Here is a 16,452-nt window from a genome sequence, read left to right on the forward strand (position 1 = left end):
ACGAGGTATAGACAAGGGGAGGAGTACAGAAGGGGCCACGCTGCCCCCTATGAAAATGTTTTTATTTGGCCGATGACTGATGGCAGGTGCTGCCAGCCAGGGTCGGGGTCACACTGTCTCACTGTCACTGAAGCGTGAAACACAGAGTTCACTATTCGCCCAGCCCGGCACTGCAACTAGCCCGCAGTCACAACGCGGGGGGCCAAGGCCCTTGAGCTATGCTGTCCCGTAGGTTAAAGTTACCTCCGGCTTCAAGTCAGAGTGGAAGTGTACTGCTCGAAAAGACTGTGGGTGTTCTTCCCATGAATGTGGGATGTACGCAATGATAACATGCTGGATCGAAATTCTGGTCACCAGGGTTTGGTTTCTGCTTTTAACAATGCTAGGATTCCTGCTGGTTGACGGTCAGATTGGCAACAGTGTGGTGATTCCAGGGGAGAGAGGGCCCTATCCCATGCTTGTTTATGCAGGTCCGTTTGAGGTCAACAAGGTTTCGGTCTTTTCTGCTGTATTTGCCGCTCCCCAGAGAGCTATTAGGGCATTGGTGTGAAAAGCCCCCTGAATGTACACAGTCAATGCTGGTTAAGCCCCGTTGAGCTCCATTAGGCTATTTCACAGCTCTGATAGCTTCATATGTTTTGACTATCCTAACTGATACGTAAATGCCAGCTGATTCCTAATCACAATTAAAAGTTTTAATATTAAACTTATGTACATTTCATGCACTTTAAGTATTTTTTAATTCCTACCCCAGAGCACTTCCATTAGTTTATATCCAGTGTTTAAGAACAATATCTTTTAGAGTTTTACAGCTTAAAATGTAGAGTTTCTCAATATAAATTGAATTTGATGCTCAAGCTTGAACCCTCTAAGCCTTATAAAGCTTGTCTGATTTATGTTTAGCTCTGAGCCAGGCAGCAGGTAGTAAGGATGTGCTACTCCTGACACTGCAGGTCAGCAGTTGGTAGAGAAATGCCACACTACTGAGCTCTGGATTCCAGACTACTGGGAAATGTTACCGGCCACTGTGATCCCCCCCCCCCCCCCCCCCCCCCCCCCCCCCCCCCCCCCCCCACACACACACACACACACACACACACACACACACACAGTAAATAAATGACAGCAGGCCATCCCCCACTGCACTGCGTTGCATCATACTACACAGGGGAGTGATTCACCCAGCGGTCAGCCACCTATGCTCGTGTGAGTGTGCAGAGTAAATAATGGCTTTGACATATTTTTCATTCTCTCCCAGGTGGAAGATTTAGATATCAAGTAGCGAGTGCTATATGTGCAGGTGAATGAGGGTTCCTAATACTAAGGGCTTGTATGTATGTGTACAGTGTAGTGTCTGGAGACTGGGCTGAGCCTGTCTGCTCAGTTTGAGTGTGTTTGCTCTGTGTGTGTGAAGCTCATTACAGCCCTTGGCACCCAGGTCAGTCCTCGCCCGTTTGACAGTGCCGTGACCTCTTCATGTTTGACATGAAAATAAGTCTGTTTCTGGGTCTAGGTCTGTGTGTTTTTATGTCTCCTTTTGGCGTTGCACAATCACAACATAGGCTCGACCTTTGCTTTCCATCTACAGTAGAGATAAATACTTGTGTTTAAAAATTAAATAAATAAATGAAAAATGCTGTTAGTTCAATAATGTATGTGCGAAATAAAATCGCTGATGGCACATTGGCAGACTCCCCAGCAGTGACTGTGACATTGTGTCCTAACGTTGTCATTTATGGTTGCTGCGGTTCTGTCCTCGCCTGAGCAGATGCACGAGGCAGCATCTGAGATCAGTAAGCTGTAAACCTGAGAATCAGAAAACCAACCAGGGAGAGTTGGAGAGGGAGCGTGAGAAATAAAGCAGTTAAGAGTGCTCATTACAGGCAGCCTTTTCTTTTTTTCTGCATTTCCTTATGTACTTTTCTTCCTCTTTAGTTGCTTTAATTACATATAATCTGCTATCTAAGAGATCTTCTGCAATTTGTGTTCAAATTTTTGGGTAACCACTGTATGATCACGGAAAACATTGCAACTCCCAAATGTGTAATGTACTTTAGGATGCGGCATTCCACAATTTTCTCCCTGGCTCAAACACTTGAACACTAACATAGTTAAGGAAAGAAGTGTCTCTTCTTATTTTTTTTTTAATATATATATATATATATATATATTGATTGTGTCAAAATGTGTTTGTTTGTTTTGTTGTACATGCAGATTGGAAGTTGATAGAGAAAGCCTCTCATTCAGGCATGATCAACCCCAGCCCGCATTGGCAGAAGCTTACTCACAACGGCCCCGTAGCCCAGTTTGAGTACCAGATCCGGGTCAGCTGTGATGAGCACTACTACGGCTTTGGCTGCAACAAGTTTTGTCGGCCCAGGGATGAGTTCTTTGGGCATTACACATGCGACTACAATGGAAACAAGACCTGTCTGGAAGGCTGGTCCGGACCTGACTGCAACACAGGTGAGCCCGCTGAAATGGCATCAAGTAGTGATGTGTGATGGAAACGCTGATCAGGACGGCAGCTCGAGACAGTCGGATTAGTATTTATGACTATGAATGAGTCTTCTTAAAGTAGCAGCCAGGCTGTAATCTGTGATTCATGCTGATACACTGTCTGCTGAGTTGTTTGCATTGAATGGAAGGCTTTGTTTCTTAACTCTTGCATCCTTTTTTCTTTTCTTGCTTCTCATTGCCTATATGGCCAGAAAATCAGCCTGAGCAGTAGTTGCTTTTTAATTAAAGATTTTACTGTGTTATATGGCAGGGCAAACTTGGTTGTTTGTCAACAGCAGCCTTTGTTCTCGGAGGCTGAAATGTCATAGAGGGTAGTAATTATAATAATTTACTGCTACAATTAAAACATGTTAAAAAAAATGGAGCTAGGTTTGAATCTAGTTACCAGGCAGTGATTGTTCTTCTTCCTCCTCTAGCAATATGTCGACAAGGCTGCAGCACTGAACATGGATCATGTAAGGAGCCAGGTGGATGCAAGTAAGTGACAGAGGCAGCTCTGTATGATTTATTAGTCTGTTGTGAGTGATTTCACTACTTTTCTACTATGTAAAATGTCAAACCAGGTTTGTTCAAGTGTCTTTACTTATTATGTAGACCGGGGCCAGAAGTCTGTGGTGTGGATCATTCCAATATGCAGGGATTGTGTCAAAGCACCACTTCTGTCATGGCATGGTTCTTTCCCTGTATGTGCTCTGTTTTCTGGCCAAGAGACTATCAGTACCAGGGCTTTAACAGAGATGCAGGCTGAGCTGCTTATAAATCTCTTGTGCAGCTTTGGACTGGAGCTGCCAGTCTGAGAAAAGGGAGAGGCTCAACCGCCAAGACTTCCCTGTTGGAAATGTAGGCTATAAGTTTCCCTCGAATGAGGCAAGTGTTATCAGACAAATCGTGTGTAACATTCGGATGAGCCTTAAAGTGTATTGTTTGTGTAGCTAATGGCTTCCTAATGCTGTTTATGCTCACAGCCAGAGGAAAAGCCAGGCGCAGATGGATATCAGAGCTGGGGCATTGTGTGCGGTATGAGTTGTATCTCATCCTCATGCTGGAGGAGGCCCTTCACTGGCTGACTCTTCCCACAGCTCGGCCATTGGTTGCTTTCTTAGTTGTCTGATTTGGCTATAGATCAAGCACAGTGACCATCAGGTTTGTTCATATTCTGCCGCAGCTTTGTTGTGTTTCCCAAGCTTTCGACATCATCAGGTTTCTTGTAAGTGCTTGTGTGGCCACCGGCAGAACAAGAGGTTGAATTGCTTTAGTCTTTGCACAGGTGTGGCCATATTTAAAGCTCTGGGTTTAACTCTGTTTATATGCACTCTGCCAACAAACTCTCCAGGCCAGCTCTACAACTGTTGTAGTCGGGGAGTAGTTTTCTCTTGTATCAGTTGCAATGTCAAACAACAGCAGTACCTAGCAACATTGGCTGCAGCCTCCTTGTCACTACCTCTGTCAGTAGTAGATTGATGTCACTCCATAGGATTTTCTTTTAGTAGTCTCACTTTGCCAGACCTTCCTCCACTGCAGCGGACTGGTTAAACCCCGCCCACTTGGCCGGTGATTGGATTTCACTCTGCAGCTCGGTCTGGAAACCTGCCCATTTCATTCTCCTGCTACAGTTCACAATTTTGCGGCAACCAATCCCAAACTGGTTAATCTACGTGGCGCGCTATTGGCGGGTTAACACGATGACGATAGAGAAGCGACCAAGCACCTTCTTGTTTACATTCAATATAGCGCCCACCAAAGCACAGCAACCCGTTGTTGTTGCTTCTACGTCACCCGGGTTGTTGGTCTGATTGGTTGAAGGACTTTCCAGTTGTGTGCAGAGTCATTTAAACTATGCCCGTTGGTCACACCTCTTGCAGAGAAAGTACAGAGCAGACTCCCCAAACCAAGGCTCCCTCTTAAAACTATTGAGCTTGGTTTGGTCTGGTGATAGCCAGACTACCACTGCGGTGCTGTGGACAAGAGTCTGGCGAGTCCCCATAGCCCTCCGGGATGGGAGAAAACATGCTCTGGTTTATTGGCATTTCTTTAAACCAATCACGATAGTCACGGGCGGCGCAAAAGCACTGGGAAAAGCTGCGGTGCTGCCTCAAAATAGCATCAGAAGGAATTTGTTTTGGTGGAACATGTAAGTTTTAAAAGTTGTTTTAGTCGGGCAATGGAAAACTCAGATTGGACAGCTAGCTGTCTGGATTTACCCTGCAGAGATCTGAGAAAGAGGTTAACCATAGTCCTCATAAATCAACCAGAGTTTGAAATGCCAACCAAAAGGAAGCCCAAGGCAACGGATGTCCGGCCTAAATTTTGAAACTCGGGCAGAATTTCTGTTTGCAACGGAGCAATCCCAGACCTGGAACGTCAAGGATATAGAGTAATACCAGTGCAACTATGGACCAATAGTGCCACTGCAGAAAAAATGGTTTGAAAAGCATTTACCACAGAGCCACAACATACAGATTTTAAAAAGAGGTCCGGTTTAATTTTTAGGGTTGAAATCTTTCTGGGCGTCTGCGTCAGCTGTGGCGCGCAATTTAATGTCCCATTCCCAAGTAATTTGGCTGTGTAATAACTGTAAATGATTTGAGATCCTGCTGAGGAGCCCTGCTCTGCTTCTCATGGAGAGGATTAGCACACTTTTAAGAATAGCCTCTTTAATCACAGACAGAGGTTTACTTAACCACCGCGTTTATTTTTACAGCCCGTCCATTCCTTGGGGCTAATCAGCGCGCCGCTCCCCCAGAGGGACACTATTTCCTGTCACTAGGCTCCACAGCAGCAACTGTATCACCACCTCTCCACCTTTTTGAGGCGCAGACTTATCAGTCAAGCTGGATTTCAGTCTTAATTATAGAGCCCTGGAAGAAAAGGGGCAGCATTATTGGTGTAATTATGGACCTGGACATCTCAGTGGTCAGCAAGCTGTGTTCCCCTCCTCGTCCTTGGGGCACAAGCCTGCCTCCTGACTCATGGGAACCAGGATGAGCAGAACTGTAACAGCCGAACACTCCTCTCTGCAAGGATGTCTCTGCTGCCAAGCCACAGGCAGAGTGTTGTTAAAGGGAGCGTCTGGCCGCATGCTAATGTTAGCTGTGCTAACGGTCCCATTGGAACTGTAATTTAGTGTTTTGTTGTTTTCTGTTTGGTAAAATGCTAAAAAGTCCTCTGTTTCCCGGTCTGCAAGTATTGTTTAAAAGCTGTTGCATAAACACCCTGCTACTTAAGGTTTATTTGTGGGGGTTTTAAGACGCAGCCCAGTGTTGAGGGCTAGAATAGTGGCTCTTTGTTTTATTTGTGCAGCTCCACGCTGGACACGCTAAGGTGTAGTAATTAAATTCAGATTAATGCTTGTGAAGGAATTCGGAATAAACAAAAGATTTAAGATGTTATCATTTTCAGATACCTCAGGGATTATCTTATCTTGCTGTGATTGTGGTGAATTTCCTTGAATGTTCTGCATGTGTCACTGTGGCATGTGGGTGTGTATATTTGGGCTGATTTTTTATTTTATGTTCCACATCTGAGGCTGACGGCATGGCTTTCTGTATCTTGCAGGTGTCTGTATGGCTGGCAGGGCCAGTACTGTGACAAGTGTATCCCCCACCCTGGCTGTGTACATGGCACCTGTGGAGAGCCCTGGCAGTGCCTGTGCGACACCAACTGGGGCGGCCACCTTTGCGATAAAGGTTCGTTCCCATGTCTAATTTCAGTTGCTGTAGGAGTACCTTGTGTTGTGTCAAAACTAGCTAAAGCTGTATAAAACAATTCTTTTCCAGACCTGAACTATTGTGGTACTCACCAGCCATGCCTGAATGGAGGGACATGTATCAACACAGGGCCTGACAAGTACCAGTGTACCTGTGCTGAGGGCTACTCTGGTGGCAACTGTGAGAGAGGTGAGTGTCCGTAACCTTCTGCAAGATAATCTATAGCTTTCTTTGTTATTACTTGCAAGCTTTTAAGGTGCGCTCCACTGATAAAGTGTACTCGTCATGAGTACTAGTCAGCCCTGTTGGAAGCTTTCTAAGGTCTGAGAAAATAATCTTGGATTGAGCTCATAACTTTACATTTATACCATTATGAACTGGGGTTGTGGTGTTGGAAAGGTGTGGAAAACCAGGTGTGGAGGATCTAACAATAAATGCTGTCATGTTGCATTATGGGAAATGTAGGAACCGGTCTCTGTAGCTGTTGACTTGTAAGTGGGAATACAAGTCTGAATATCTTGTCTGCTGCCGTTTTTGTTTTTGACCAATCTTTATTTAATCTTTTGCAAGTCCTCAACTTTGTGAAAGCCCAGTTTAAAGCTACTTACATCTTTAGTGAGTGAATGAAGGAAGTCATATTGCTCTGGCTAAATCTTATTTTTAACATTTTTTGGCGAACAAAAATAGAGGCTTCAAGATTCCCTAAAACCTTTTTTATGTGTTTTCTTTTTAATTTACAAGACAGTCTACATTTGGAACCTAAAATTAATTATAGTAAGTGGGTAGGTTCTTGTCTTTCTGAGCTTACAGAAAAAAGGTCAGAGGTGACTTGAGTTTGTAATCAGAGGAGGTGGTAACTTGGCAATAATCTTGTTTCCACTTCAGCGTGAGTGGCCCCCAAGTCAGGTAATCCACCAGTTTGATGTTCAGGGGCCGGTCATCCCTCTGCTCCTCAGGCACTTGAGACAGATGGGTGTGGTGCTAAGGTTCAGCTTCTGTGAACACTTACCATGGAGATGATGGTTTCTTCCTCATTAAATCTGAGCCTCACGGGGTGCTGACAGCTTAACTGCAGTGATGTTACGAAACTGTGCCCTTCGTAACAGGAGGTCCGTCGATCAGGGGATACGTTAGGCTATTGTAACACGGAGGCCCCGGGGTGCAGCGCTTCATCCTCTTCCTCCCTCTTCCCCAAGGCATACCATAGCCGCCGTCCACTGATCACCTCCAACCACCTAGTTATTCCCAGAGTGAATCATTCATTTTTGATTCATTTGGGAACAACTCATCCTTAACTCGTCCATAAAGGAGCAACTCCAGGCTAGAGCTCCCCCCTCTGCCGCTTGCCCTCCCGCCAGTATCTCATCTTGGGCCGCCTCACAGAGGAAGAATGGCGGGGAGTCAGAGGAAAGTCACGGTGCGTTGGTCAGGTCAACTTAGCATGAAAGATGATTTCCTGGTGGGTGTGGTCTGCTGGGCGGGTAATGAGAGTGAGATGGGGGGATTTTGAGCGGGCTTTTGGGACATGGGAGGGGTTATGGGTGAGGGAAGTTGACCCCTGGGTATGTTCTGCTGACAGGTCTCGGGCAGAGGAGTGTTTTTTTGTTTTTTTTAAAGGAACGAGAGTTTGAAGCTGAAATGCTTTTTTGCATGTGATTTGTGTTTCTTGTGAATAATAGGTCAAATGTAGATGACATGATGTCACAGTAAAATATTCTGATCTCAGCTACAATAGCAGAAAAAACAATATAGATTTAGATCTGCCAAAAGGGTAAAATCACAAAATAAGTGTCATCAATTCAAAAAATGAAAAGGAGTGTATTTTTTCCTTTTTTTAAAAGTGATTCACACTGTGTGACATGTTTGCAAAAACATTCTTTCTCTTTCTAGCCGAACATGCTTGTCTGTCCAATCCATGCTCTAATGGAGGGAGCTGTTCAGAAACCAGTCAAGGCTACGAATGTCAGTGTGCGCCAGGCTGGAGCGGCCCCTCCTGCACTATCAGTGAGATTGCACTCTACCTTTTACCCATTAAATGTCAGTACTCCTAATAGAAAAGATCATGTTGAAAACCCAGGCTTGACTTCTTCTGCTTAGATGTTGACGACTGCGCTCCAAACCCCTGCAATCACGGTGGAACCTGCCAGGATATAGTCAACGGTTTCAAGTGTCACTGTCCTTCACAGTGGACGGGGAAGACATGTCTGATAGGTGAGCCACACGGCCTTTCTTCCTCTTTCCACCACGTCACGCCTGTCAACTGCACATGCAAATGCCTCTAATCCCTTCTCTCTCTCTCTCTCTCTCTCTCTCTCTCTCTCTCTCTCTCTCTCTCTCTCTCTCTCTCTCTCTCTCTCTCTCTCTCTCTCTCTCTCTCTCTCTCTCTCTCTCTCTCTCTCTCTCTCTCTCTCTAGATGCCAACGAATGCGAGAGCAAGCCTTGTGTCAATGCCAACTCATGCCGCAACCTGATTGGTGGATACTTCTGCGAGTGCGTCCCCGGTTGGATGGGGCAGAACTGCGACATTAGTGAGTTGAAGGCTGTCAGCTACAGTTGTGGAGTGGAGACACCTATCCAGCTCCTCCTCTTTTTTATGTATTTATTCAGTTCTCTTAATTCAGTACAGGCTGAATAAAAGCTGTAATATGAAAGCAAACAGTTGGACATGTGCAGCCCTTTTCTTGCAGTGTAAAATAATCTGCCGTATCATTAGCAGCCCTGTGTGTGGCCAAGGCAGCTGTGACAATCCCAGGACTAGGTTCACTTGGCAGCAGACAGGGTTGCTCAATATTCGTGTGTTGCACTGATTCTGCAGCCACGTAATCCAGCTCTCTAGCTCTGACTATGATTCTTAAAGGCCCCTATTATGGGGAACATAAAGCACAGGCTTGTTTTGAAAGACAGACTATTCAATCTGTTGAGATTAAATCCACATTATTGTTTTCCCGTCCAGATATAAACGACTGCAAGGACCAGTGCCAGAATGGGGGAACGTGTAAGGTACGTGTCGGGTCAAAAACATCTCGCTTTATCTGGCTTTGCCAGCTTGTTTGTTTGTTTTATTGTGTCTTTTTGTTGAAGACCGAGACATTTACATTGGTTGTATAAATAGCTGCTGTAAACTGTTCTCTCCAAACTGACAGTGGAATTCCTCTCTGAAATCAAATCTGAGGGGAGTGGGTTCAGAGGGGTTTCGAAGGGAGGGACACACAAGTTCCTTGACCACACTAGATTGAATTACCATAAACATTATTGTGTTGACCCCGTGCCAGGAAAATGTTGTAATAATTGTTGAGCTGTGATAATGTCCTTCCAAAGTTGCACCCCCCGTCTCAGTCTCGCTCTTCACTCTGTTCTCTGGTTTGACAGCTATTGTTTGGACCCCACCCTTTCAAAGCAGAAAATCAAGGTTTTGGCTGCATGAGGTTAACCCTGGTTTTGGTCTGTCCCTCTCTTTCTCTCAGGACTTAGTAAATGGCTATCGTTGCGTGTGTCCCCCTGGCTTTGCCGGCGAGCATTGTGAGAGAGACATCGACGAGTGTGCGAGCTCACCGTGCCTGAATGGCGGCCGCTGTCAGGACGAAGTTAATGGCTTCCAGTGCCTGTGTCTGGCTGGGTTTTCAGGAAATCTCTGCCAGGTGAGACACTACTCCCACCACTACCATGAACAAAATTAAGCATACGTGCGTGCATCCCCTCTGCTATGATTAAGCATCTTAAGCCCTTGCCCACCCCCCAGCCCCCTCTTTCAGCATTGCTGTATCTTTGGGTTCGTTGTAAAGTTTTCCTGCCCCACCCTCCTTAAATGGCTGTTGTTCCACAGTCCTTCTTTTTAAAAGGGAGTGCTTTGTTGAAGCTGCTCCTGGCTACAGCGGGATACATTCCTCAGTGCTGAAGCCCAGACTCGGAGGACGGCTCCTATGTCTCTGCCTTGTTTTTCCCCTTTCCTCCAAGTGCTGTGCGTGTGTTGTTTCCTGGCACAGCCTGTAGGGAGGATGCTGTGGGTTTTGCTCCTTTCAGTGTAGCAGAAACCATGTCGGCTATCAGGTTCACCGCTCTCTATTCAATACCTTTCTGCCCTAGCTGGATATCGATTACTGCTCCCCCAACCCGTGTCAGAATGGAGCGCCCTGCTTCAACCTGGCCACAGACTACTACTGCGCTTGCTCAGAGGACTACGAGGGCAAAAACTGCTCTCATCTCAAAGACCACTGTCGCACCACCACTTGTAAAGGTACGTCTCTTCCTGCCTGCAGCAGCCTTAAGCTTTTCACTCTGTCTTTTTACAGGACATTGCTGTGAGGTGATCTGCATAGCATGCTGTAGTAAAATGCTGAATAAGATCAGGTCTTTGCCATTTGCATGAACACGTTGCCCACATTCTTCCCATGAGGGCAATCTCTATATTTTAGTTTTTTGTGTGCTGAAGTTTCTTGGCCAAGGTGAGCAGGAGTCTTTTTTTTTCCTTCTTTTTTCTTGAGTGTAGCTCCCTTAATGAACGCCCCCCTCCATCTCCTCAGCGAAGCTTTTCCAATAATTCTCCTCTCCTCTGAGTTCCCTGAAAATCTGGCAAAAGGCTGATAGCACTGTGTGTGTTCTTGGTAATGACTTGGTGGGCTACCTCTTCTTTTCCCCCCTCAACAACTGTGCACATTTTGTGTGTGTGTGTGTGTGTGTGTGTGTGTGTGTGTGTGATTAAGTGAGTGGACCAACAGACGGTGAGATTCTCTCTGCTCTTGGCAAGAATTAAGTGATTACAGGGAGAAAAGTTACCCTGTTCTCCTAACCTGATCAGACAGGGGGAAAGGAAGGGATTTTAGTGCAGAGTGAAAAAGATCACCATGAATTGCTTATGAAAGCATAACCGCTTATCGATGTTTCTTCCATCATTTTTTCTTTTCACATTCTTACACTGATATGGTTTTTCTTAGGGGATGGTGTTTTTTGTCATCAGTAAAGGCCTGTACATTGTATAGATCTTTCTTAATCTCTTCCATTCTCTTTGACACTTTTTGGCTCTCCCCCTCATTTTTTTATGTAGGAAGCTGTTTTTCTCATCTGAATGTCAGCAATACTCTAAATTTCCATGTTTTATTATCACTTAGAAGACACACACCACATTGGAGCAAATGTTTGTTTAAACCAAGGTTTGTCAGTTGTTTGACTGTGTTAACGGTCTCTCCTCTCCACAGTGATTGACAGCTGCACAGTTTCCGTGGCGTCCAACAGCACACCGGGAGGAGAGCGCTATATTTCGTCAAATGTGTGTGGACCTCACGGCCGCTGCCGGAGCCAGGCTGGGGGCCAGTTCAGCTGCGAGTGCCAGGAGGGCTTCAGAGGCACCTACTGCCACGAGAGTACGACCAGACTCCACACACGCAATACAGAATACTAGGCACAACTGATCTTGTTATATCAGATAGGCCTCTGCAAGAGCACTCTCAAACTCACATTTTTCTTTTCTTCCACTTAACAAAACAAAAAACAATCAGATATCAACGACTGTGAGAGTAACCCATGCCGCAATGGAGGCACCTGCATCGACAAAGTCAGCGTGTACCAGTGCATCTGCGGCGACGGCTGGGAGGGCGACCACTGCGAGATCAGTGAGTAGGACTGCTCAAACCCACACCTCCCTTATGGGACTGTTCAATCCATGTTTCAACATACAAAGTGTGATGATGTGTTTGATATGCTGCACGTAAATCACACTCTGTCCAATGTCTCCACCAGACATCGATGACTGCAGTACCAACCCCTGTCATAATGGAGGGACATGTCGAGACCTGGTGACTGATTTCTTCTGTGAATGCAAGAATGGCTGGAAGGGAAAAACGTGCCACTCCCGTAAGACTTTTTTTTTTTTTTTTTTTTTTTTTCTCTCTTCTTCTTCTTCTTCTTCTCCACGCCCATGTAGTCTGTCTGTGCAGGCTCATGGTATGTGCTTATGTCTTTATATAACAACCCGTGTGTGTTAAGAAACTAAGACTTGAAATGCTTTCTCCAGGGGAAAGTCAATGTGATGAAGCCACATGTAACAACGGAGGCACCTGCCACGATGAGGGTGACACGTTCCAATGCAAGTGTTCCCCAGGGTGGGAGGGTACGACGTGTAACATAGGTGAGTCATACAGTCGCTGTTTGGTTCAATGTTATATATTTACACACACACACACACACACATACACAAAACATTGCTTTGTGGGAGAGCTCTGTCTTGTTTCAGATATTAATCAGATCTGTCAGTTCAGCGAGGTCCAACAGTTTTTATCCCTTCTATCTGTCAGCGCTCCCTCTTCTCCCATCTCCCTGCTTCTCCCTCTCCCCTGAGTGCTGACAGATATCCGCTTAAAATCCCTGATTGCACTGACAATACACTTCAAAGTCATGGAATGCAGATTCCCTCAGAGAAAACAAAAAGCCAAACCAACAGCAGTCTCCTGTGACAGTTTTTAAAGTTTATAAGCACTGATTTGACTGATAATCCTCTTTAAAGATTGGGGGGGGGGAAAAACTGACTGACACAAAAATTTTTGTCTTTCTCTCTATTTCAGCCAAAAACTCAAGTTGTCTGCCAAACCCGTGTGAGAATGGAGGTACCTGCGTGGTGACTGGCGAGTCGTTTACCTGCGTCTGCAAGGAAGGCTGGGAGGGTCCCACGTGCACCCAGAGTAAGTGCTTGTTAAGTTGTAGATGGGATAAGGCACAGCTATTGCTATTAAACGATGATGATAAACCTCCTGCTACCTAGTGCAGCGGTGAAGTCTTGCATGCATGTAATTAAAACTGACTCTCCCATTCCCTCTTGGTCTGTACCTTTTTTTTTTTATATATAGATTTTATCTCTTTCCTCTCAACCTCGGCTGCTGCCAGCCATGAGAGGAGAAAGAAGAGGGGGAAAAAGGGGCTGGGGAAAGTGGAGACAGATGTTTCTCCCCCTCCTCCTCCCCCAACACACCCGTCTTTCCCCTCTCATCGTTCTATTCCTGTCCAAACAGTGACATGTCGGCTCGTTCTACAGCCTTGCTCCATTTCCCTGGGATCTCTGCCTATGTATGCATGTACCCCAAAACATACATTTCCTCTTCTTTTGCAAGCGAGGGAGAAACTGTCGGGGTGGGAATCTGGGTGTGGACAGTTTGTCGGCGGTGGGGGGGTGTGGGGGAGATCGATTGTTGGCAGAAAATCAGACGGTGCAGAGTCCAGGCCCAACCGGCACAACACACCTTAGCCATGAGCACGTCTGAGCTTGCGTGTGCAGTCATGTGCACAAAACACTCATACATTGGAGAGAAAAAATATATAACACTCACTACTGTCTGTCTCTCTCTTCCCCTCCCTTTTTCTATTTTTTTTGTCTCTTAGATACCAACGACTGCAGTCCCCACCCATGGTAGGTGGAAGCCAAACATTTCCTCTAGATTTAGACAGATGTAAACAGGGTGCTCCTCCTGTATCGTAGTTTCTCACCTGCAGGCATTCTCTCTCACCGTCTCAATGCTGAGAACCAGGCATACACCCTTCACTGTCATTCCTGGGATGCAATCAGCTAAAGCTTTTGTGAATTCCCAGGCACAAGTCTTATTAAGCCACATACCACTGGCGCTCACTCCCATATGCATTTACACTTGTCAAAAAAAAGAACAAGTCTGATTGCCATAATTACCTTTTGAGAAATGATTGTAGCTGAGTATTAAAGCTTAAATAGATGTCAGTGTGTAAAACGAGCCTGATATACAAGCTGAAGTCTCACCCTTTTTTTCCCTTGCAGCTATAACAGTGGAACCTGTGTTGACGGGGACAACTGGTACCGCTGCGAGTGCGCCCCAGGCTTCGCTGGTCCAGACTGTCGGATCAGTGAGTATTAGCCTTGCCTCCCACTTCTCACTGATCCCCGTTTGAGCCATAAGTTAGAGCAGGTCCCAGGTTGCAGGACCATCGCAGTCGCTGCAAATGAAGGGTCTAGCCGGCCAATTATCTGTGCATTGGGCTGCAGGCCAGGCCGAGCCATTTCAGTGTCACTCCAGCGGGCCCTGCTGCCGTCCCCGGGGGAAAACCGGCTTAGCAGGCCAACAGCTAATCAGCCATGCTCTGACACTGATTACACAGATTGTTTTCCCTCTTAAAGGCTTTCAGATGGCCACATTCTTTCCCATTGCAAACCCTTTGTTCTGCTAAGTCCAGCCTTTAGCTCCTGCATACCTGCTAATGATGCTGCCTTTAATAAAGCTTTATGGGGCAAAAAAAGAAACCATCCAGGAATGATTTAAAGCATGTTTGCTTGTTTTTTTTAATTAACTGGTGTGCATGCGTATGTACTGTTCAAATGGCACACAACTTCCTTTGAATTTAGCTTAGGAAGTAGATTTGTGTGCCAACTACTTAACCCAATGTTTGTGCGCTGTCTGGCTTTGCTCTTTATTCTGAAAAATGAGCCATTTCTTACCTTTCCCTCTTCTCCTCTGTGACAGATATTAATGAGTGCCAGTCCTCTCCATGTGCCTTTGGCTCCATCTGTGTGGATGAGATCAACGGGTATCGTTGCATGTGTCCACAAGACAGGACTGGACCCCACTGTCAAGAAGGTAGAAGTCCTCACGAGATTATAGTGGACAAATCTACATAACAAATGCACCTTTCTCTGACCTAATGCTGTGATTGTATTTAACACAGTGACAAGAAGACCTTGCTCTGTCAATGGACACGTCACCCCTGATGGCCTCAAATGGGATGAAGACTGCAACACTTGCCACTGTTCTAATGGGAAAGTTGTGTGCACAAAGGTATGTCCAAAAATACTCTGCCTGTACATGAAATGTGAAAGTAAGAAAAGCATTTATGATGGCTCTGGACAGCTTTGAAGCCCAATGTCATATTTTAATGATGGAAGGAGAGCTGTGGAGAATAATTTGGTGTTGAATTAGTTATATACTCAAAGGTTGCGTGGGCAGTTGCATCTCACTTCACGGTATTCTGAGATCTCAGGTAGGGCCATGTCGGGCCACAACAACACTGTCAAAGGGTGGAGTTGGCTTGGGAGTGTCAAATTCTATACAGAGATGATGCAGTTTGTTTTGAGAGAAAAAAAAAGAAATAATGGAACTGTTAGAAATAGGTGTCAGATGCCAGCCAAAGTCACACTGGGTGAAGATTGGGGGATATACAGTAGTGGCCTGAAGTAGTGCTATCATTATCAAGCTTGTCTAACCACCAGATGAACAATGGCGCCTCATTGATACTGTTCCCTTCGGGAAGACAATGCATCACAGGGTAAAAATGATCTAGGCTGGTAAAGTACAGGCTGCTAGGGGTGTGCCAAAAATTGAATCACATTAGTATCGCGATTCAAGATCTACAGTTTCAAAATCGATTCATAGAATTCCAAAAAATGATTTATTTTGTAATGGCGTGTATGCTATCCCATGGGAAAAGTAACTACATTTACATACTGTGGATTGTTCTTTTTAATTGAGAACCGTTTTTGAATCAAATCTTTAGCCTAAAAATCAAAATTGATATTGTGATATATTTTCTGAATCGTGCAGCCCCGTCATGTTGGACATAGTCTGATATGGGAACACAATTTCTACGCAAAAGAAACTCCTTTGGAGCCATTTTGATGCTAACATGTCATCACCCGCCATTCATTTTGGCGTCACTTTGACAGTGAATAACTTTACTTCTGACGCGTTTAAAGACTCTATTTGTCCATTGTTTATTTGTAAATAGCCATGACAATGTATAAAAGTCTCCATTACCTTGTAGCAGACATTTCTGTAAAAATAAGCTAACAATTGTGTCATAACCATGCGACTTTAAATTTTTTTTTTTTTTATTACCGGACAGTACAGGATAAGCTTGCAGGCAGTTTCGACTTACATTAGCTATTTTAGTTAGCAATAATGAGCCTGGGCCTATGTTATCTCCTTACATACACCTCCACTCTCGGTCTCTGCAAGATTGGAAATGATTGAGATTTCTCTGGGCACAGCTACCAGAAGACTTACAACTTTTAGACCGGTTGCTCACGTTACATTGTGGGTTTTACCTCACTTTTGCTGACAGTAGCTCATGTGTTTCATGCGGATCACAGGAGCATATCCCTTGACATGCAATCTTCACAGAGCCCCTATTATCCTTGAATGGGAAAAACTGGTGCCGTTGATTATGTTTTTTTTTTTTCCACTCAGTTTACAGTTTGGTGCAGGGCTGGGTGTTGCAATTT

The 16,452-nt window shown here is 45.2% G+C and overlaps 1 protein-coding gene across 1 annotated transcript in view; it reads left to right on the plus strand.

The window, feature by feature from the left end:
* The window catches only part of jag1b (jagged canonical Notch ligand 1b), a 28,310-nt gene that overhangs the window by 8,005 nt on the left and 3,853 nt on the right, over window positions 1-16,452 (plus strand). Inside the window, exons 4-22 of the mRNA XM_034899079.1 lie at window positions 2,215-2,466; window positions 2,937-2,997; window positions 6,076-6,206; window positions 6,297-6,416; window positions 8,118-8,231; window positions 8,325-8,438; window positions 8,642-8,755; window positions 9,181-9,227; window positions 9,692-9,865; window positions 10,311-10,461; window positions 11,420-11,584; window positions 11,720-11,833; window positions 11,961-12,074; window positions 12,235-12,348; window positions 12,782-12,898; window positions 13,593-13,620; window positions 13,999-14,084; window positions 14,699-14,812; window positions 14,901-15,010. Coding sequence (XP_034754970.1) covers window positions 2,215-2,466; window positions 2,937-2,997; window positions 6,076-6,206; window positions 6,297-6,416; window positions 8,118-8,231; window positions 8,325-8,438; window positions 8,642-8,755; window positions 9,181-9,227; window positions 9,692-9,865; window positions 10,311-10,461; window positions 11,420-11,584; window positions 11,720-11,833; window positions 11,961-12,074; window positions 12,235-12,348; window positions 12,782-12,898; window positions 13,593-13,620; window positions 13,999-14,084; window positions 14,699-14,812; window positions 14,901-15,010 — 2,240 coding nt within the window. The remainder of the gene's footprint in view (window positions 1-2,214; window positions 2,467-2,936; window positions 2,998-6,075; window positions 6,207-6,296; window positions 6,417-8,117; window positions 8,232-8,324; window positions 8,439-8,641; window positions 8,756-9,180; window positions 9,228-9,691; window positions 9,866-10,310; window positions 10,462-11,419; window positions 11,585-11,719; window positions 11,834-11,960; window positions 12,075-12,234; window positions 12,349-12,781; window positions 12,899-13,592; window positions 13,621-13,998; window positions 14,085-14,698; window positions 14,813-14,900; window positions 15,011-16,452) is intronic.

The sequence above is a fragment of the Etheostoma cragini genome, chromosome 17 (genome assembly GCF_013103735.1).
Source record: "Etheostoma cragini isolate CJK2018 chromosome 17, CSU_Ecrag_1.0, whole genome shotgun sequence".
NCBI lineage: Eukaryota > Metazoa > Chordata > Actinopteri > Perciformes > Percidae > Etheostoma > Etheostoma cragini.